Consider the following 24,497-nt stretch of genomic DNA (forward strand, 5'->3'; position numbering starts at 1 on the left):
CTATGTTGGTGACAATACACTGCCATGTCCTATCACGAGATGTTCTGATACTTCCTTTGTTTCTGATTGGCTAAGACAAATAGACGCATTTTCTGTACTCTTACCCACTGATCATATATGTTCAGCCAAAGGAAAGAGTTTTTTTTTTGTATTAACCAGGGCAAATCTCCACTCTTATTCTTGGCTTCCACGTCTACGAATTTCTTCTATTCTACTATATCGTACTCAAGGTTTCAAAACCAGGGTAGACCAACAAATGTATTTTCCCAGGTCTCGTTTAAGGACATTGTGGTGGCTGGTTTATTTTGCATTACTGCAGATCTTCTCGAATTATCTCTGATAATTCCTTCATGACTACTTGGAATTTATCTTACGTGAACACGGCAGCAGAAGCCATTTAGAACTTCCTTTTTTTCCCCGTCAGTAAAGGGAATAGGAGCTTAAGAAATTCCTCAAGTATACCCAGACTGCCGTTGGTGACTCTAAACCACAGAATCTTATATCATTGATCCTCGTGATAATTATCAAAATCACATGATGTGAATGTTGGAGCTAGTGCCTCTTCGTTTACTATCTATGAGAGGGATTCAGACTGTTTGAAATTGTTAGAACTTTTTAAGAGTTGAATTTGAAATGATCTCTTTAGTACAAAAGGACCCAGTTACCCCTGACTTAAAAATAGGTGCTCGATAACAGTCTTATTACCTTATTGATTTTTAAAAAGAATATTTAAATAGGTATTCTGAATCAAGGACTGAGTATGATCGGGATTTAGACTGTGTAGTTGCTAGATGTTTTAAAAGGCCGAGATAGAAATTATCTCAAAGAGACCCAATTAAATCTGATATAAGAATGTTGCTTGAGAAGTCTTCTGACCTGATTGAATATTACATAGAATATTTAAGTAGGAAATTCGAACCAGGGCCAGATACTGTTTGTAGTTGTTAGATCTTTTAGATAATTTTAATTTAAAGGATCTTAAAAGAGCTCAGTTACCTTTGATATGAGATTGGGTGCTAGAGAACAGTCTAATGACCTGATTGAATATCGTAAAGAATCTTTAAATAGGGATTCCAAACCGGGATCAGAGGATGAGAGAAATTTTGACTGTTTGTAGTTGTTAAATTTTCAACTGTAAAATTAAATCCTCTCAAATGGACACGTTATTTCTGATATAGGAATGGATGCTCAAGAACAGTCTTATGACCCATCTTGAACTCATGAAGAATATTCAAGTAGGGAATCCAAACCTGGGTGAGAGGATGATAGTCACTGAGAGTTAGATACTCCTTTTGTGGTTTTGTTTAACAAAATTGTTATGTCTGCAAAGAATGAATCAGCGGTTAATGTTTTTGACATATTCTGGTGTCGCCAGCCTCAGTTATCTTCTGCGTTAATATGCAAGCTTATTTGTTATTAAACACAATTATTTGAAAAAAAAAATGAGAGGTGTCTTTTATCGATTAACTTCCTTCCTTATCAGTTCATCAGCAGTAACAATATTTGTTAAAACTTTTAGTAGAGTCAAGTAAAATGCAATACATGAAATCATGCTAAAATCTAAAGATTTTGGCAAACTTTTTATTATTGTATGTTAGGGATATATTCTTCAAAGATAAAGGAGACCATGGTCAGTTATCCTGAAGCCAAAAAAAATTTGAATTCCTTACGGGGTTGGACAACATATTTTTTATTGTGCTTAAGAAGCTGCTGGAATGTTTTTTAATTTTAGTGCATATTACCTCTTCCTTCAATAAAACTGTATCTGATGCTCAGAAGTACCACAATTTAATCATTACTTCAATGCTAGGTTCCTTTCTGGATCCTGACAAAATCTTTTGAAGAGGTGGATTAAGAGTCCTTCAGTAACTCATAACTCAAGTGTAAATGAACATGACCCTCTCAGTCCGAAAGTAGTTTCTTCCAGAGGGCCTTTACATTCTATCGGTTTCTTAGAGAAAGGGTGGCTTATCAGAGGAGCTCGTGACAATAACATGGAACTATTGACTGTGAAGTGTCTCCTATCCGTGTAGAAGGAAGACATCTCAGTTTAAGAAAGGCCAGTGATATCTACTGTACATCTAGATTCATGGGTTTTGTCTGTGACGCTTCCTTTTTTATACTTTCTCCCCTATCAAATTGTCTGATTCCAATACCAAGTTGTATTAACAACCCTGTAAAATCTCCTGGCCCTACTAAAAACCCTTTCCTTTTGCCAATGGGAAATGCATCCTCTTGTCTGACCTGATCTGATGTTGAATTTTGAAGACCATAACTCCTTGTTATGGAAGTATCAGGTCACCAACAAGTGACTATAACTTTGCCTTGAAATAAAGTACGAGAACTGATAGATATGGATAGTGTTTCAAGAAATTAAATTTTTTATCATATTGTGATGTACAAAAAACAATTGTATTGATATTAGTAAAGGAAAACTAGTAGTAGTCACTGAATAGGGGGAAGTTAGACTTGTACCAATATGATTAACTTCTGCTGACAATGCAGTGAAAATTTGGAAAACGACAAAGTAACTTTGCAGAAAACTGCACAAGATTTCTTGATTAAAATAAAATTGATCCTGTTTGACCGAAAAGATTATCTAAACATGGTTGAAATATATAGATTGTATTAGGATACAGCGTTATAACAACTGTCTCGACAACCCTCGTAGCTGACGTCATGAAAGCACTTGAATCAGATCCGGTAGTCCTACCCAAACATTTCTTATGCTTGTTTATTATTTTGTTAATCCAGCTGATTAGATTTAAAGGAATAACCCATTATCATCATCGAGTACTACAAAGCGATGCTGCAGCAAAAGCAAAAGTAACAATCAATGTCCCAGCATAAAATACACATAAACTAAGGACAGACTGTGTCCAAAAATAACTTATTGGTCGTCTACATTTACGACAATATCTTGGTAAACAGCCAGCAGAGACATACCTATTTAACGTTGAATCATAGCCATATCCTTTGCAAATAGTTTGCTTTTGCAGTTAAGATGACAATAAGAAAATAACTAAAATATTAAAAACATATTAAGAATTAGGGTTGAAAGTACAAACGAGAAAACCAAATTGAGTCACATTCTTAATGGGGAATTACATTTCAGAAAAATTTAATTTTTTTTTCATTAATTTCTAGTTTCATTCTGAGGTCGTAAAGATAGTACTTTAGAATTAATAGAATTTTACTTTTCAAAGGTTAGATTCGTGGAAATAATAAGCAATAGCCATTTTTACATATTATAAAACCAATGGAATTACTCAGTGATATTTATTTTCTAGAAAATAATATTCAGAATTATAGGAATATTATAAACGTCTGATGTTTCCAAAAATTATTAAACTATCAACAGAAAGTTGCCAATAGGCAAAAAGAACTACATGAATATAATCCCTGCCATCGGGTGGATCTTTATGATTTTCGTAAGCAAAGATTTTAATATATGATTTAACTCTTAATTGCTTCAGTATAAGAGGAATTACATTGTATGGTTTAGTATAAAGAGCTGTAATAGACACAATTTAACTCATTATGTCAATAAGAACTGGATGCTGTTATCAGTCAAACTTTCGTAGGAAATACTTACCCATGAGAAAATTTCATTGAAACCTATTCCTTCGGCTTTGTCAGTTGTGTCATTATGCTACCAGTCATCACAATTTATTCATCATAATTCTACTCAGCATAAGAGGATTGCCCAACTGCAAAAGTTTAATATTGCTCCAAACTCCTCGCTGAGCATTAAGTAATGGAAGTTTTGGCTATGAGGTTTCACTTACTGTATATGTATGAACAAATTTGTATATGTATATATATTTGTAAACATATATGTAAGTATATATATATATATATATATATATATATATATATATATATATATATATATATATATATATATATATATATAGGTGTGTGTATGCATGTATCCATATTTGTATATTATGCCCATATATTCATGCATATATGTTGGAATGTATGTATATATTTGTGTATATATTATATATATAAATATATATATATATATATATATATATATATATATATATATATATATATATATATATATATATACAGTTATATATATATATATATATATGTGTGTGTATACATATATGTACGTATATATGCATATATATTTATATATATATATATATATATATATATATATATATATATATATATATATATATATATATATATATATATGAAGGTACTGAGAATGAGGTCAAAAGTAAAGCCAGGAATGACTGAAAAGAATATTTAGACAGGAAAGCAAATGAGGCTGACAAAACCATGAAAAAAGGAAGTGGTTATGATGTAAGAATTGCTCAAAGAATTATTAATGAAATCTCTACTGGGGCAAAGAAGAAGCATATACCCATCATAAAGAGAGATGGCTCTATTATAGTAACAGAAAATGTAGAAAGGCAACTTTGGGTGGAACACTTTAGTGAGGTCATGAATAGGAGATATGAAGGGAACAATTTAATTGACATACTTGAAGCTGAGGAAGACCTTGATGTGCCCATGAATTAATTACCTTTTTTTTTAAGTCGAAGCTATCATTAAAAAAAACTAAGAGAGGGAAAGCCCTTGGATACAATATAATATGTGCTGAGAGGATCTTGGCCGTAAATTAAGTGACTTCCAGAATACTTACAAGATTATATAGCAGAATGTGGCATGAAAAGGCAAAACTTGATGAGTGGGAGCTAGGAGTGTTGGTTAAAATTGGGGGGGGGGGGGTGGAAGAGATCTGACTGATCGCTATAATTAGAGGCATTACGCTTACGTCAGTAGTTATGAAAATATATAGTATTTTCATTTTAAGTAGACTAGAGAGAAAGATTGATGAAATGCCGAGAGATGAACAAGCAGAATTTAGAAAAGGTAGAAGTTGTACTGGCTAAATTTTCATTTTAGGACATGTTGTAAAGCAATGTGTAGAATATAAAAATCCACTTTAGATAGCATTTGTGGACTATGAAAAAACCTTGGATAATGTGCACCGACCAATTTTGTGGAGTCCTGCGTTATTATAGAGTCCCTCTTAAATATGTAAATTTGATTAAGCTTGTTCATGAGCATAGCAAGTACAAAGTTAATGTTAATATAGTCCTATCAAATGAATTTCCAGTGAACAGTGGTGTACTCCAAGGGAATGTGTTGTCACCTACGTTGTTTATCCTCCTCGTGTATTTTGCAATGCATAGAAAAGTTGGGGATAGCAGAAAAGGATTGGACCTGATTGGTAACAGGATATTAGCTGATATGGAATATGCTGATGGCGCTGTTCTTATTAGCAAAATGCCACAGGATTTGCAAAGCTTGCTTACTAGAATACATTAAATATCACATGAGGTTGGCCTCAAGATAAATAGAAGATAGACAGAGATGATGATAACTGAATATGCAATGGAAGGTAAAATATCATTGGAAGAAGAAGGGATTAATGAGATGGAATCGTTTAAATATTTAGAAATTATGATCTCTAATACAGGGTCTTTAGAATTGGAGTTCAATAAAAGATTGAATAAAACTGAATCAGCCAATGGCTAGGTTAAGTGGAATTTGGAAATCAAATCACCTGAAATTACATATAAAAATCAGGCTATATATCAGTTTAGTGAGATTAGTGTTACTGTATGAACATAAGTCGTGGCATGAAAATGAAGCAATATCCAACAGATTTTGTAGATTAGAGAACACAGTCCTCAGAAGAATATTGGGAGTTAGATGGCAGGATAGGATTAGAAATGAAACTATAAGAGATTACTCAAGGGCCATGATGATGATGTATGCATATATATACATATATATATATATATATATATATATATATATATATATATATATATATATATATATATATACATATATATATATATATGTATATATATATATATATATGTGTGTGTTTGTGTGTGTATTCATATGTATATATACGTATATATGCATAAATATGTATATATATATATACATACATATATATGTGTATAAGTATGTGTATTCATATGAATATATAAATATGTATGTATGGATGTATATGCATTATGTAGGCTTATATATATATATATATATATATATATATATATATGTGTGTGTGTGTGTGTGTGTGTGTGGGTGTGCACTTATATATATATATATATATATATATATATATATATATATATATATGTGTGTGTGTGTGTATTTATATATATGTATATATATATACAGTATATATATATATATATATATATATATATATAGTATATATATATGTATATATATGTATATATATATATATACATATATATATATATATATATATATATATATATATATATATACATATATATATAAATTTCTACCTCATACTTGGGATTGAATGCTAGCCTATATATATATATATATATATATATATATATATATATATATATATATATATATATATATGAAAGGCCAGGTCGAAACCAACCATGCCACGAGAGGCCATAAAAGAAATCGGAACCTGACGCTACCTAGCTGTCCGAGGATTTACCTGGCGAGACATCAGTCTCTTACCAGCGAGTTTTACCCGATTTCCCGGCCCACCACGTGACACAATTGGTAGTAATTCATTCAAATTACCCCTAATGAGTCAATATGGATAAATATCAACACAACATCGTGTTCAAATAGCAATAAATTTCTTCCTCATACTTGGGATCGAACGCTAGCCCCTTCTAATGAAAGGCCAGGTAGAAACCAACCATGCCACGAGAGGCCATAAAAGAAATCGGAACCTGACGCTACCTAGCTATCCGAGGATTTACCTGGCGAGACATCAGTCTCTTACCAGCGAGTTTTACCCGATTTCCCGGCCCACCACGTGACACAATTGGTAGTAATTCATTCAAATTACCCCTAATGAGTCAATATGGATAAATATCAACACAACATTGTGTTCAAATAGAAATAAATTTCTACCTCATACTTGGGATCGAACGCTAGCCCCTTCTAATGAAAGGCCAGGTCGAAACCAACCATGCCACGAGAGGCCATAAAAGAAATCGGAACCTGACGCTACCTAGCTGTCCGAGGATTTACCTGGCGAGACATCAGTCTCTTACCAGCGAATTTTACCCGATTTCCCGGCCCACCACGTGACACAATTGGTAGTAATTCATTCAAATTACCCCTAATGAGTCAATATGGATAAATATCAACACAACATCGTGTTCAAATAGAAATAAATTTCTACCTCATACTTGGGATCGAACGCTAGCCCCTTCTAATGAAAGGCCAGGTCGAAACCAACCATGCCACGAGAGGCCATAAAAGAAATCGGAACCTGACGCTACCTAGCTGTCCGAGGATTTACCTGGCGAGACATCAGTCTCTTACCAGCGAGTTTTACCCGATTTCAGGGCCCACCACGTGACACAATTGGTAGTAATTCATTCAAATTACCCCTAATGAGTCAATATGGATAAATATCAACACAACATCGTGTTCAAATAGAAATAAATTTCTACCTCATACTTGGGATCGAACGCTAGCCCCTTCTAATGAAAGGCCAGGTCGAAACCAACCATGACATGAGAGGCCATAAAAGAAATCGGAACCTGACGCTACCTAGCTGTCCGAGGATTTACCTGGCGAGACATCAGTCTCTTACCAGCGAGTTTTACCCGATTTCCCGGCCCACCACGTGACACAATTGGTAGTAATTCATTCAAATTACCCCTAATGAGTCAATATGGATAAATATCAACACAACATTTAGGATCTGTATCAAACAAAAGTTGATTTTTAAATGCTTTACTAAAAACATAAGGTATCAAAATTTGCAGTTTTAAAAGTATTTATTAAAAAAGATAAGATTACACAAACCTTTAAAAGCCTATTGTTCAGAGGTGAAGATAAAAAGTCAGAATTTATATATTCTCATATTTTTTGCTACACCATTAAGAAATTCTTCTATATCTTTTGTGCCATTACTAAAATCAAGACAAAGTCTTTGCAAATGTGACTGCAATTTTACAGTTTCTCGTTTCTGTTTCTTACGAAGAGGTTCTCCTATGGCGTTCTTTTCTAAGGAAGTTTTAACCAGCATAGAATCTTTATTTATTTCAGTATTAGTAAACCAATAATAGTGATGGAAAGGTTAAGTTTCTCTCTCTCTCTCTCTCTCTCTCTCTCTCTCTCTCTCTCTCTCTCTCTCTCTCTCTCTCTGCTAACCTTCTGGTGGCTCTGTTGGAATAAGATAGAAGACTGGCTCTGCAAAGGGAAAAATCTTAGCTTCTTCTAGTTTTCTCTGTTCTTTGATGAAGAGGTACAATTTTTTTATCATATGAACAATTTGTCAGTTATATAAATATATTTTTTCAGATGCTAATCTTCTGGTGGCTCTATTGGAATAACCTAGAATACCGGCACTGCAGAGGGAAAATCTTAGCTTCTTTTAGTTTTCTCTGTTCTTTGATGGAGAGGTACAAACTCTGCCATATGAACATTTTGTTGAGTATCTAAATCTATTCTTTCAGATGCTAACCTTCTGGTAGCTCTATGGGAATAACCTAGAAAACCAGCTCTACAAAGGGAAAAATCTTAGCTTCTTTTAATTTGCTATGTTCTTTGATGAAGAGGTACAAGCTCTGTCATATAAACAATTTGTTGGATATCTATATCTATTATTCCAGATGCCATTCTTCTGGTGGCTTTGTTGGAATAACCTAGAAGACCAGCTCTACATAGAGAAAATATAAGCTTCTTTTAGTTTGCTCTATTCTTTGATGAAAAGGTATATGTCAGAGATCTAAATGTATTCTTTCAGATGCTATTCTTCTGGTGGCTCTGTTGGAATAACCTAGAAGACCAGCTCTACATAGGGAATATCTTAGCTTCTTTTAGTTTGCTCTGTTTTTTTATGAAGAGGTACAAGCTCTTTGTCATATGAACAAATAATTGGATATCTAGATATATCCTTTCAGATGCTAACCTTCTGATGGCTCTGTTGGAATAACCTAGAAGACTGGCTCTGCTGAAAAATATTAGCTTCTTTTCGTTTCCTCTGTTCTTTGATGAAGAGGTACAAGCTCTTTGTCATATGAACTAATAGTTGAATATCTAGATATATTCTTTCAGATGCTAACTTTCAGGTAGGTGGAATAACCTAGACGACTGGCTCTGCAGAAGGGAAAATATTAGCTACGTTTAGTTTGTTCTGTTCTTTGTTGAAGAGGTACAAGATCTTTGTCATATGAACAATTTGTTGGATATCTAAATCTATTCTTTCAGATGCTATTCTTTTGGTGGCTTTGCTGGAATAACCTAGAAGTCTGGCTCTGCAGAGGGAAACACATTAGCTTTTAGTTTGTTCATATTTTTTGATGAAGAGGTACAAGCTCTTTGTCATATGAGCAAATAGTTGAATATCTAATTCTATTCTTTCAGATGCTAACCTTTTGGTGGCTCACTTAGAATAACCTAGAAGATTGGCTCTATAGAGGGGGAAATATTAGCTTCTTTTAGTTTGCTCTGTTCTTTGTTGAAGAGGTACAAGCTCGTTGTCATATGAACAATTTGTCGGATATCTAGATATATTCTTCCAGATGTTAACCTTCTGGTGGCTCTGTTGAAATAACCTAAAAGACTGGATCTGCAGTGGGGAAAATATTAGCTTCTTTTAGTGTTCTTCATATTCTTTGGTGAAGATGTACAAGCTCTTTTTCATATGAACAATTTGTTGTATGTCTAAATCTATTTTTTTAGATGTTAACCTTCTGATGGCTCGGCCGGAATAACTCAGAAGACTTGCTCTGCGGAGGGAACAGTCTTGGTTTCTTTTAGTTTTCTTTATTCTTTGAGGAGAGGTACAAGCTCTTTGTCATATTAACAAATAGCTGGATATCTAGATATATTCTTTCAGATGCTATTCTTCTGGTGGCTCTGTTGGAATAACCTAGAAGACTGGCTCTGCAGAGGGAAAAATATTAGCTTCTTGTTGTTTGCTTTGTTCTTTGATGACGAGGTACAAGCTCTTTGTCATATGACCAAATAGTTGAGTACCTAGATATATTCTTTCAGATGCTATTCTTCTGGTGGCTCTGTTGGAATAACCTAGAAGACTGGCTCTGCAGAGGGAAAAATATTAGCTTCTTGTTGTTTGCTTTGTTCTTTGATGACGAGGTACAAGCTCTTTGTCATATGACCAAATAGTTGAGTACCTAGATATATTCTTTCAGATGCTATTCTTCTGGTGGCTCTGTTGGAATAACCCAGAAGACTGGCTCTGCAGAGGGAAATATATTAGCTTCTTTTAGTTTGCTCTGTTATTTGACAAAGAGGTACAAGCTCTTCATCATATGAACAAATAGTTGAATATCTAGATATATTCTTCCAGATGCTAACCTGGTAGCTCTGTTGGAATAATGTAGAAGAACGGCTCTGCAGAGGGAAAATCTTAGCTTCTTCTAGGTTGCTCTGTTCTTTGATGAAGAGGTACAAGTTTTTTTATCATATGAACAATTTGTCAGTTATCTAAATCTATTCTTTCAGATGCTAGACTTCTGGTGGCTTTGTTGGAATAACCTAGAAGACCGGCTCTGCAGAGGGAAAATCTTAGCTTCTTGTTTTCTCTGTTCTTCGATGAAGAGGTACAAGTTTTTTGTCATATGAATGATTTGTCAGTTATCTAAATCTATTCTTTCAGATGCTAACCTCCTGGTGGCTCTGTTGGAATAATCTAGAACACCGGCTCTGAAGAGAGAAAAATCTTAGCTTCTTTTAGTTTGCTCTGTTCTTTGATGGAGAGGTACAACCTCTTTCATACGAACCATTTGTCGAATATCTAAATCTATTCTTTCAGATGCTAACCTTCTGGTAGCTCTATTTGAATAGCCTAGAAGACCAGCTCTACTAAGGGAAAAATCTTAGCTTCTTTTAATTTGCTATGTTCTTTGATGGAGAGGTACAAGCTCTTTGTCATATGAACAATTCATCAGATATCTAAATCTATTCTTTCAGATGCTAACCATCTGGTCACTCTAGTGGAATAACCTAGAAGACAGGCTCTGCACGGGGAAAAGCTTAGCTTCTAGTTTGGTCTATTATAGATGAATGGGTATCTCTTAACAATAAGGTTGACCACAGTCAAGACAAACTCCAAATACTTTTTGTCTATCCACATCAGTCCAGAAGTAGGGGATGTTATTCTAGACTACCAAATATTGGAAGTGGATATGGCTTGTTTCAATACATAACTTAAACCATCTAAGGAAGTTTATGCAAGACATTTCATATCCATCAGGTAACAGAAGTCAGATGAAAGCATCGGTCAATTCCTACTTTCTCGAAATAATCTGGCCAGTTACTGTAACCTTTCTGAGTCAGCGCTGAAGAGAACTATAACTCACTTGGACGAGATGATTTCATCTGAAGACTTTGTCACCCAGGTATCTCTACTCAACTAAAGGAAAATAAAACCCTCACTGTGGAGGCAGCAATCTAACAAGCCAGGTCGTTAAAGAAGGTACAACTGAACGCTGAATCCTATACTGTTCCTTCTCTGCCAGTTGCAGCTAAATTTTCCAACCCTATTGCTGTATTAACAAGTCAACATGACCATGATGTTGCTACAGCAGCTGCATTTCACTGCTAGGTACTCTACATGCAACCAGTGGTGGAAACATTGACAGTGTAAAAAAGTTTGTCACTCCCAATCACCCTTTAAAGCTAATCCTTTAACTTCCACTGCTTATTCATCTTGAGTCATGCTTGCTGCATTCAACTCTGAAACAACTACTCATACTCTGGCTATAGGCAGGGTTAGCATCAAAGATCAGGAAATTAAAGCATTCATTGGTGTGGGTAGCTCCGGTAATATTATCAGTGTAAAGTTAGGCATTGTACTCTATACCAAAGTGTATCTAAAATTGATCACCTGTCTATACAATCTTCTAGTCTTTCTACTATAGTGAAAGAATACTGTATAACTAATGTTAACATTCAAGAACGAGACTTCAAGAACATTGAATTCTCCATTCTCCTAACAGAAGGACTTCTCTGAGGAGGATGAAGGTGTTATTCTGGTATTTTGTGGAGATGAACCAGGACTCATCATCTGTGGTCTCACAACCCATAACTGTTCAGCAACCTGACTCCAGACTGTCATTCTATTGTAAAAAAGGCTCGACATTTCAGTCTAGCAAACTAAAAATTCATAGACAGTGATGTGCAGACTGTTCAGCTGCGCTTGAAGGAGGGTGTTATCGAAGCAAACCAATCTCCGAGGAGTGCTCAAGTGGTAGTGACTCAGAACCAAACTAATAGGAAGCATATGGTGGTATGGTGGCAAACTTTTCACAAAACATCAATAAGTTTATCCAGTTAGACACTTACTCATCCCGACCATCTCCGAGTAAGTCAACAAGATATGAGAAAATAATTTCTTCAATATCATTGACCTCTTCTGTGCCTACTACCAAGTAAAAATAAATGCTGCAGGAACACCTCATGCAACGTTCCAAAGTGGGGAGGCTATACTAATTTAAAGTAGATTCCAATTGGCATCACTAATGGCAGAACAGCCATTCATCAACGATAAACAATGTAATTTCAGTCCACAATCTCAAGGAAACCTATGCATATTTCGATGATTTGACCATTTGTAATGCTAGCAGGGAAGAAAATGATGAAAATCTAAGGTACTTCTGCGAAGCTGAGTGGGCTTGACATTCAACAAATCCAAATGCCAGTTTGGTTTGACATCAGTCAATATGCTGGGGTACTCTGTTGCCCAGGGACCCAGATCTCCTCCATCCTCTACAAGAACTTCCATTGCTGCGTGAGTACAAGTCCTTACAAGTATTTTTTGGTTTATTTGCATATTATGCCAAGTGGATCCCTGGGTACTATAAAAAGATTTTCCTGCTTGTGGGAGTAACAATGATTCTTCTGTCCTTGGAGTGTTCGGCTCCCATATATCAATGTGAAAGCAGGCGACGTCCCAATCCCTATTGAGACTGATGTATCCAGCAAAACTATCACTGCCACATTGACTCAAGATAGTCTCCTGATGTATCCAACAAAACTATCACTGCCACATTGACTCAAGATAGTCTCCTCATAGCCTTTTTTCTCTTGAACACTGAATGACTCAAAAGAGGCATCATATAGTCGTGAAGGAAGCATATTCCATTGTCGATTTCATCAGAAAGTGCCAGATACTTCCTAACCAGGGACTTCAGTTCACTTACTGACTTACGCAATATGACCTTCATGTTTAACAACAGTGGCCAGAAAAATCAAGAATTAAAAGATTTCCCATTGGAGGATCAAGCTGCCACCACTGTTATGCACTATCAAGTTCAGATCGGGCCGCAAGAACATCCTCACTGACACAGTCTCATGCCTCTTGCATCAACACGTTATACACGTCTGTGGAATATCTGCACTTTTTTTTATGCAGCAAAAATCTACCTTACTCTGAGGATAACATACACATCATTACTGGTATATGTACCATCTGTGCAAAATTTAAGTTTCAGTTCTACATATCCCCAGCAATTAAACTTATCAAAGGAACATTCTATTCAAAATAATTAACCTGAATTTTAAAGAATCCCTCCTGACCAGCACAAACGGTGACCAATACATTTTTTTTCAGGTTTCCATTTACCTATCCTTGCTTGGATGTAAGCCCTGCTACAGTAATAAAATGTCTTACACATCTCGATTTTTGGTATGTTGACATATATACACGGATCAAGCAGTGGCATTTATGTCTGAAGAACTTCGGACATTTTTCATAAACTTAGAAATCTCAATGAATATCATGACACCCGATCACTCACAGGGAAACACACAGTGCAAACAATACAACAGAATCATATAGCACACCGTCACTCTTGACTCCAATAGTGGAAAACTGAGCAAGAGACATTTAGAGTCAGTCCTGCCTGATGCTCTACACTCCAAGTTACTGCTCTGCACTGCAACAAATGTCACTCTACTTGATATGCTGCTCAACTATCCTAGAGGTTCTGCAACCAGACCCTCATGCCTGCTTCTTAGGTGTTAAACATTGGGATAGACATAGCTGACAATGCCTCCACTGAGGCTGAACCACAAACAACAAATGACACCGGCACTCTAGAAACACAACTTGACCAGCCTTCCGAACGCAGTATAGACCATGAAGGTTCTCCAAGCCCATCACTAGAGCTACGGAATCAGAAATAGACAGAGAAAGTGGGTCGTGCACATCAATATATTACTTTTAAACCATTGACTAATGTAGGATATACTTTGTGTATTTGTATATGCACATTTCTGAACAAAAGGAGAATGTGATGATACTTTATGTTTTGTATCATGCATGTTGTCCATTTGTTTGATTTTTGTCAAATAAAACTCATTTGTTGGACTTCGTCAGTTTTTCATGTTGCCATAAGGCTTCACATACAGTATCAAAATTTTCAAGTGCTATACTATCTGGATATCTTGTTGCTTAATTTAGAAGTGTGATTATGTACATAAGCATTCTATTAGAATCAGTAAATAAGGCATGAATATTGTCAATAATAACTCGTAAAACATTTTTGAAATTACAGGCAACTGAGCCATGAGAACAGCCTTAATTTTCACTTGAGGTTTAACCTTTTGAACACAAAAACAGAACTGAAAATACCTTGGCATATTAGTATTCTCCTTCTTCTTTGTATCTTTTCCCACTTTTATGTGGGGTCGATGTTTCTGGCTAGTGCTCTCCATCTACCTCTGCCCCACACTTCATCAGCGGTTAATCCCTTTGATCGAAGGTCATCCTTGATACAGTCCATCCACCTTCACTTTGGTCTCCCTCTCCTTCACGTTCCCTGTACCTCCATTTCCATCGCTCTCCTCCCAATATACTGTTCATCTCTTCTCATGACATGACCATACCACCTCAGTCTACTTTCTTGGATCTTATCTGATAGTTCTCTAACTCCTGTGGTACCCCAAATTACCTCTTTCCGTATCTTATCTCTTCTTGTCACCCCACACATCCATCTCAGCATTCTCATCTCTGCCACATCCAGCTTCTTCTCTTCTGTCTTCTTTATTGCCGCTTCATACATCATTGCCAGTCTCACAACTGTCCTGTGTACTTTATTTTTCAACTTAACCCTTATTTTCCTGTTGCATAATACTCCACACACTTTTTTCCAATTCTTCCATCCTGCTTGTATTCTGTGGTTTACTTCTGCCTCCAGATCACCATCCTCTGCAACTGTTGATCCTAAATACTTGAAATTTTCAACTCTTTTCAATCTCTCCTTGTAAACTAACTTCCCCATTCTCCCCATTTTTCAATCTCAAATACTTTGTATTTTTCCTGCTGATCTTCAATCCTCTATTTTCCATTTCTCTTCTCCACTCCTCCAGTTTCTCTTCTACTACCTCTCGCCTATTGCTACACAGTATAACATCATCAGAAAAAAGCATACACCAAGGAGACTGATTTCTAATACCTTGTGTTACTACATCCATGACCAGATCAAATAGGTAAGGGCTCAATGCAGACCCCTGATGTAGTCCTACATTTACTGGGAAACTTTCTGTTAGGCCTATACTGCTCTTAACATTTGCTTCTGCCCTCTCATACATATCTTGGGTGATTCTTACGTATTTTTCAGGGACTCTCTTTTCTCTCATACATCTCCACAGCTCCTGACGTGATACTCGATCGTATGCCTTCTCCATGTCAATAAAGACCATATGTAATCCTTTCTGTTTCTTCCTATGTTTTTCTATCATCTGCCTCAAAGCAAATATTGCATCTACAGTCCCTCTTCCAGGCATGAATCCAAATTGTTCCTCACCAATTGTTGTTTTCTTTCATCTCTGAGTCTCTTCTCAATGATCTTCTCCCATTCTTCATAGTATGGCTTATCAACTTTATGCCTCTGTAGTTGCCACATTCCTGGATGTCTCACTTCCCCTTATAGATGGGGATGATTAGGCTTCCTCTCCATTCCTCTGGCATCTTTTCCTGATTGAAGATCTTTTGCATCAGGTCCCACAAGATATCTATGCCTTCCTCTCCAAGACTCTTCCATACCTCTACTGGTATATTATCCGGTCCTGCAGCTTTACTATTTTTCATCCTCTTTACTGCTTGTTCTACTTCTCTTCTGGTCACACCTATGGTAACTGCCTCGTTTGGGAGTCCATCGCCAAATACTGTTCTTGGGTTCTCCTCATTCAATAGTCCTTCAAAATAAGTTTCCCGCCGTCTTTTAATTTCATTCTCCTCTGCTAGAACTATACCATTGCTATCTTTTATTTGCCTTATCTGCGTCAGGTCTTTAGATGCAACATCTCGGGCCTCAGCAATTCGTAATATTTTCTTCTCTCCTTCTGGTGTTTCCATCTCTTTATAGACTTCATTTAATGTCTCTGCCTTCGCCTTTGCTACTGCTCTTCTTGCTTCTTTCTTTGTCCGCTTATAGTTTTCTTTATCCTGCTCTTGTCCTGTTAGATCTGCCCTATTCTTGGCTGCTTTCTTGGTTTTTACCCATTCTTGCACCTCATCATTCCACCACCATGATTCTTTATCATTTGGGGGTCTTCTTCCTGATGACTTTCCAAGTACTTCCCCACCGATCATTAGAATCACTTTACTATTCTCGGTCCACCATTCTTGTACATCCACATGTAACCTTACTGCTTCCAGCACTCTTTCCTTAAACAAGACTCTCAGTTCTGCCTCTTTCAATTTCCACCACTTAATCTTTGGGTCCATTCTCGTCTTTTTACTTCTCCTACAATTCCTTAGTCTGCAATCAATTATCACTAACCTGTGTTGCGCTGCTACACTCTCCCCATTTATCACCTTGCAATTTCTAACCTCCGTCAGATGGTCTCTCTTACACAGCACCAAATCTATCTGGCTCTCCCTGCTACCACTACTGTAAGTAATCAGTCTTTTAATCTTTTTCTCAAAGAAGGTATTGATCATTGCTAGGTCAAAAGCCACTGCAAAATCAATCACTCTTTCTCCCCCATTATTTCTCTCTCTATCCCTTCCCTACTAATTCCCAAGTGACCATTCAGATCTCCTCCTATAATTACCCTTTCCCATGTAGGAATTATTCTAAGCTCCTGGTCCATCTCCTCCCAGAATGTATCCTTCTCCTCCTCTGTACATCCAGTTTGTGGGGCATAGGCACACACCACATTGACTATTGTTGCTTCCAGTCCCAGCTTTAAACTCATAATTCTGTCATTTTTCCTATTCACTCCAATCAAACTTACCTTCAAATCTTTCGATAATATTATTCCTACACCATTTCTTCCTTCCATATTTGCTCCACTGTAATAAAATTTACAACCTTCGACTAGTTCTCTTGCCTTATTTTCCTTCCACCTGGTCTCCTGCACACACACCACTCCAATCCTCCTTCTCTCCATGAGGTCAACCAGCTCTCGCCCTTTTCCAGTCATTGTCCCCACATTCAGAGTTGCTACTCACATCCTCTCCTCAGATATTTTCCTCTGAGCTTGCCTCTTTAACCCAGCCCGCCCATGGCTGGGTAGCCCTTGCCGATTTTTTGGAGGGATCAGGTGAAGTCCCAACGTCACCTATGGGGAACGCCCTAGCATTAATTCTAATCTCACAATCTCCACTGGCCATATTGGTTTTGGATAATTTTTCATGGCTGGAACCTGTCGCCAACCCTCCCCATTTACCTGGGTTTGGAACCAGCACCAAGTTGAGGCTAGCTTGCCCCCCACTCACTGGCTGGGTTAAGAAATAAAGTTCCCACTTTTATGTGGGGCCGATGTTTCTGGCCAGTGTTCTCCATCTACCTCTGTCCCACACTTCATCACCAGTTAATCTCACAATCTCCACTGGCCATATTGGTTTTAGCTAACTTTTCATGGATGGATGCCTTTCCTGCCACCAACCCTCCCCATTTACCCGGGCTTGGGACTGGCACCAAGTTAAGGCTGCCTTGCCCCCCTCAGTTTCTGGGTTAAAAAATAAATTCTGAAAATCTTTCTCATTAGTTTTACAATACAAAAGCTATCTATTACCATTCCTTCATGTGCCAAATAGAAAAATACCTGAGGACAAATAATATTAGGAACTACCAGATGTTTCCTTTAAACTTTATGGGGAATTTTACTAGTTGAAGTAAAGTATATGGGAACATTTCTGACTCGACTGCTTACCTGTAATGATATTTTATTATTAATGTGATGTTTCATATCTTATCTTCTGTCGCCGATTTTTTGGTAGAAGTAAAGATGACTTCTGTTCTAGTTTTCTACGTTTTATGGTAGTTTACATTATATGCTATAATATGCTAAGAGCATGCTTGATGACGCTCGACTCTGACTGATTACTGACGTCACATAAACAATAAATCATAAGTGATCAAATACATACAAATGACAATCAGTATAAAATTATAAAATTCTTGAGGTAGTTTATAAAGAATTCAATACTAAAGTACATATGCAAATTACTTATGAGTATTTACCTAATTAAAGTCATACATGCTCGGTTGATGCAGTGATGTTGCTCTCGATACGTATAGCTCTATTGTGTTACATAACTTTACACACAACTTACGCTTCCTTATAATCAAATGTATAACAGTTTCTTACCCCTTTACTTGCCATAATACAAAAACTTTACTAATCTAATCTCTGAGGAGGCTTCCCTCTATTTATCCTATTGGGGAGTATCCTAACCTCATTCTGAAGGGAAAGGGACAACTCAATACCGCTGACTCAACGCCAGGACAACTCGACACTGGGACAACTCAACACCGGGACAATTCAACACCAGGACAACTATAAAACTATAAAACACACACACATATATACTATATATATATATATATATATATATATATATATATATATATATATATATATATATATACGTATATATATATATATATATATATATATATATATATATATATATATATATATACTTGTTTTACTTGTCTTTTTTAATGAACAATGGAATAACTTCTTTATCCCAAACTACTCTCTCTCTCTCTCTCTCTCTCTCTCTCTCTCTCTCTCTCTCTCTCTCTCTCTCTCTCTCATGGTTCTCCTTGTAACTACCGATCAGATGCAAATGACCTATAGATCATATAATTGTTTTGTTTTTCGATATTGTTCAGTTCAGTTCTTCTGAAAAAGCATATTTCCATACTAAAGTGTTGCTGTCCATCTCTTTACATCGAGTCAAATACTTAGAAATTTTGAAGATATTTCTGAAATATAAAGAAATATAAATTTGTCACCTCACCCAAAATGGAAATTGTTAGCCAAAGAGGAAAATAAATTACTCATGAAGGACATTTATATGTGTTTGATAAGTTCAGTAAACTAGATAATAATATCAAATTTTGGCGTTGTGATCAAGTTGTGAAAAGCCAAGTGTAGTAATAAGTGAGATATTAACAAATGTATCACAAGTTACACTTGGATCATTGCCTGATGTTTCAGCTATGAGAAAAACGATTAAACACAAAAGGAAAGCCGTAAGTGCTCCTCCTCCGACTCCTGCAAATCTTCAAGAGTTAGAGTTGCCACACCAGTACAAGATTTACATTCCAGAAGAAGCGAGAGAAGAAAATTTCTTGATAGGCGATAGTTGGCCTGGATTACACAGAATTCTGCTTTTTACAAGAGAAAGTTGGTTGCAACATTTACATACATCTGATACTCGGTATGGCGATGGAACTTTTTAACTAGCGCCAAGATTATTTTCACAGGTTTACATTATTCTAGCAAAGAAATTTGATGGTGCTATTCCAATTATCTATGCTCTTTTTTTCCAAACAAGCAGCGATCAACTTATGCAAAGATGTTTGAAATGCTGTAAGATGTCGAGCCTATACTAAACTCAACATATATTATTATTTGCGACTTTGATCATGCAGCCTTTACAGCGATGAAAGAAGCCTTTTCAGAAGTTGAAATAATAGGATGTTATTTCCATTTATCACTAAATATGCACAAAAAGATGGCTGGCATGGGTTACTCTTCTGTGTATAACATAGTTGTCCTGGTGTTGAGTTGTCCCGGTGTTGAGTCGGCGGTGTTGAGTTGGCGGTATTGAGTTGTCCTGCACCCCATTCTGAACTGGTGTAAGAACGGAATCTCAATCTGTCTTCGGCGGTTCCACATCTTAGTGAATAATTGGTTCATTTGGTCTAACTAATGGTTGTCATTGATCAACCTGAGGTTTTACAATATTTCCACCAACTTGAACATAATGTAAATTTCCTATCTCTCTAACAATCGCTTGTGGTACCCACTTCTCTGAGGTATTGTAAGATCTTTTACCATGACATGTTTTTTATTGCAACTTTGTTGAGAAATTTATGCAAAATGCAAAATCAGTTTCTGACCTCCTGATTATCATGAGGATTTTCTTCATTTTTTCTCTTGGCCTATATCAGTATCAACTGCAGCCTTTTTTTTTTTTTTTTTTTTTTGCATATTGTTTAGGAAACCTACAAACATTTGTAAATACATGCCTGTCCTGTCTTTCAGTATCTCCAAAATTCAGATTTTAGCCTTTTTCCTTTGAAATTTCTATTATCTTTTATATAAAAATCAGGCCTGACTATGCTAAGCTACCCATCTCCGCCATTTTCTATCCTATCTATCGAGATTCTCTGCTCGTGACGTCACTTGTAGATTCCTATGTTAGTAATTAGCTGTCTGCATGAAAGGTTTCTTATTTTCTTAAGCAGCATATTGTAGGATAAATTATTTACTGATTTGAATGCAAGTTGTACATTATGATTATATCTATTTTATTTAGATATGTTTGTATAATTTTCAAATCTGTTGACTAGGAATTATTGTTCGACAAGCAGTCTTTGCGAATTTTCTTTCATTAAATCATTTATTGTATATGCCAAGCTAGGTTTCATTCGTGGGTATATTCTCTTGCGCTGCAAGATTATTCCATGTATTCTATACACACACTCTTCAAGACCGATGCTTCTACAGAGAGATTAAGCCCATTTCCAAGTCCAACATGGCACCTCAAGACCTGGTAGTGCTAGAAGTATCTGCATCGCTTTTTTTTCCTTTGTTTGGATAGACAGGTGATTTAAAATTCATTTCAAACGCGCTGAATACTGGGACCGAATCCCACTCTTGGGGAACCATATGGCCCATCCTCGGGGAATTTCTTCCTCTCGTTCATCCAGAAGAGAAAGAAGCCTGTCAAATCTGTAGGAGTGGTAGATCTCTCTTCATTTCATCTTCGCAGAGTATTAGAAGAGCTGCGAGTGTAGGCCTACAAACTAAAAGTTCTGTCTTCTACAGTAGCCTACCCAGACTGAAGAACATTCTCACTCTTCATAATTCTTTCACACAAAAAGTGGGACAGAAATCTACATACTCTGGAGAAAAACGTTCATTGTTTAATGAAGAACTACTTTTCCATGCAAACTCTATTCTTATAATTCAATGGCTCCGCTTCCTAGCCCCCCCCCCCCCCCCACCCCGATCTTGTAGCTAATGATAAACATTACACAGGAAGGAAGGCAGTAATTTCAGCGAGCAACTGAACTAATGCTTTTCTTGTTTTTATCATATATAAGACTGAAGTGTCTGTTACATTTTCAGATCTTAAGTTATGGGTTTTTAGGAAGAGAACAAATATTAATATTTTAAAGAATTAGTTGCTCAAAAACTTTTTATCATGGAAAGTAAAATCATTTTTTAATATATCTTCAGTATTTATTTTGTGTTTCTCCTTAAATTCAGAATTCATTTAGTTCCAAATTCTATAAATCCTTCATCTAATACACCCGTATGGGGAGAAATAAGGGAATGTGTAAAAAAGTAAATTTCCTCCAACTGCTATTTGGAAAAATAATTCTTTAAATGTGCTTCATTTCTCATGAATAATTACTTTCGTTTGCTCATCCAACAGTAAATTTGTTCCTTGAATCTATTTTTTGTTAAAAATTAAATCTTGAATTATAGTAAGATTAATCCAAAGTATAGTACATTACATATGATCACAGATTTCTGGTTTCCTTGGTGTATATAACATGACATATGTCAGTTAAATAGTAAAAGTCGCATTTATTGACTAATAATATTATTCAATCCTACAGGTACTTTAAAGATGATTCCCTTCTCAATAGAGTTCCATATGTATTTTTCCTTCTTGGATGTGTCTTTATCCTTATGGAATACGTTGGCTGCATACTTATCAGCACACCCACAAAGGATATGGTAAGTAGCCTAGACAAGAGTTTAAAGTTTGATTTAAAATGTTCGAATATGAACTAAGAATAGTATTTCAAGTTAAGGATGACTTTCATTTTTTCTAAAAGTGCAGTTCTTTCTATCTATCACAAACATAGATGTGACTTGGTATCAGCTTGTGTCTTGAAGTTTTATTGTAGAAGACTGAATTTGGGTAATATTAATTTGTGTAGATGCCCTGATATTTTAAAGTACTGTAACTACTGCCGTAGAGATGCTATTTGAGTCCGGGAAACAGGAAACTCTATCCAAGCTGTGGGTGCATTCAAGTTCACTTATAAGTTTCGGAAATTGAAACGCCAGTATTCAAAATATTTAGGAAGTTAGAGGTGGCTTTAATTATATATTTTTCTGGATCTTATAGAAGATTTAGAGCTAAAGTTAATGTTCCTCCTCATGTCTTTCCTTATAGCTTATTGTTTATCACAAATTATACATACATATATATATAAATAAATATATATATATATATATATATATATATATATATATATATATATATATATATATATATATATATACTGTATATATATAGATATATATATATATATATATATATATATATATATATATATATATATATATACATATATATATGTATGTATATGTATATATATATGAATAGATGCACATATATTCAAATGTATATATATATATATATATATATATATATATATATTATTATTATTATTAAATGCTGAGCTACAACCCTAGTTGGAAAAGCAGGATGCTACAAGCCCAGGGAAAATAGCCCAGTAAGGAAAGGAAATAAGGAAAAGTAAAATATTTTAGGAATAGTAACAATATCAAAATAAATATTTCCTATTTAAACAATAAAAACTTTAACAGAACAAGAGAAAGAGAAACTAGATAGAAAAATGTGCCCGAGTGTACCCTCAAGCAAGAGAACTCTAACCCAAGGCAGAGTAAGACCATGGTACAGAGGCTATGGCACTACCCAAGAGTAGAGAACAACGGTTTGATTTTGGAGTGTCCTTCTCCTAGAAGAGCTGCTTACCATAGCTAAAGAGTCTCTTTTAGCCTTACCAAGAGGAGTAGTTAACCCCTTGGGTGAAGACGAATTGTCTAGTAAGCACAGTGTTGTCAGCTGTATGAGGACAGAGGAGAATCTGTAAAGGATAGGCCAGACTATTCGGTGTCTGTGTAGGCAAAGGGAAAGAACCGTAACCAGAGAGAAGGGTCCTATGTAGTACTGTCTGGCCATATATATATTGGGAAAACCAGTAGATATGGTGTGTCGATAGGAGAAAAGAGATACTAACGCTAGAGTTATGGGGTCCTTTGACTGGCCAGACAGTACTACATAGGACCCTTCTCTCTGGTTACGGTTCTGTCCCCTTGCCTACACAGACACCGAATAGTCTGGCCTAGCTTTTACAGATTCTCCTCTGTCCTCATACACCTGACAACACTGAGATTACCAAACAATTCTTCACCCAAGAGGTTGATTACTGCACTGTTATTGTTCAGTGGCTACTTTCCTCTTGGTAAGGGTAGAAGAGACTCTTCAGCTATGGTAAGCAGCTCTTCTAGGAGGAGGACACTCCACTGTTCTCTAGTCTTGGGTAGTGCCATAGCCTCTGTACCATGGTCTTCCACTGTCTTGGGTTAGAGTTCTCTTGTTTGAGGGTAGACTCAGGCACACTGTTCTATCTAATTTTTCTTCCTCTTGCTTTGTTAAAGTTTTTATAGTTCATATAGGAAATATTTATTTTAATGTTGTTACTATTCTTTAAAAAATTTATTTTTCCTTATTTCCTTTCCTCACTGGTCTATTTTTCCTGTTGGGGCCCCTGGGCATATAGCATCCTGCTTTTCCAACTAGGGTTGTATCTTAGCATTTAGTAATAATAATAATAATAATAATAATAATAATAATAATAATAGAACAGAGAGGTGCAAGAATCAGTCAAATGAAAAACAAAGACATTTAAGGACTGGCAAGTAAGACATGCACCGGGAGCAGAGGAACGATGTAGAGAAGAAGAAAAGGATTCTAGGAGGAAAGTAGGTATAGCTATTGGAAGAGCGGTAGAGCAGTTAAATGAAAGGCTAGGTACAAAGGAAGAAAAAGATCTCAAACTTGAGGAAAATGCAATGACAGGATTTGGGGCAACGGGTAGTCATCAAGGATAGAGATGGAAATATATTGCACAGGGATGATGACATCAAGAGGAGATGGAGAGAATATT

At 35.9% G+C, this 24,497-nt stretch overlaps 1 protein-coding gene across 2 annotated transcripts in view; it reads left to right on the plus strand.

The window, feature by feature from the left end:
- Positions 1-24,497, plus strand: part of LOC137651206 (uncharacterized MFS-type transporter YhjX-like) — a 184,715-nt gene that overhangs the window by 110,860 nt on the left and 49,358 nt on the right. For both annotated transcript variants that reach the window (XM_068384393.1, XM_068384383.1), the window contains exon 5: positions 22,131-22,251. In XM_068384393.1, coding sequence (XP_068240494.1) covers positions 22,131-22,251 — 121 coding nt within the window. The remainder of the gene's footprint in view (positions 1-22,130; positions 22,252-24,497) is intronic.

Source organism: Palaemon carinicauda, chromosome 1 (assembly GCF_036898095.1).
Source record: "Palaemon carinicauda isolate YSFRI2023 chromosome 1, ASM3689809v2, whole genome shotgun sequence".
In the NCBI taxonomy this organism is placed as follows: Eukaryota; Metazoa; Arthropoda; class Malacostraca; order Decapoda; family Palaemonidae; genus Palaemon; species Palaemon carinicauda.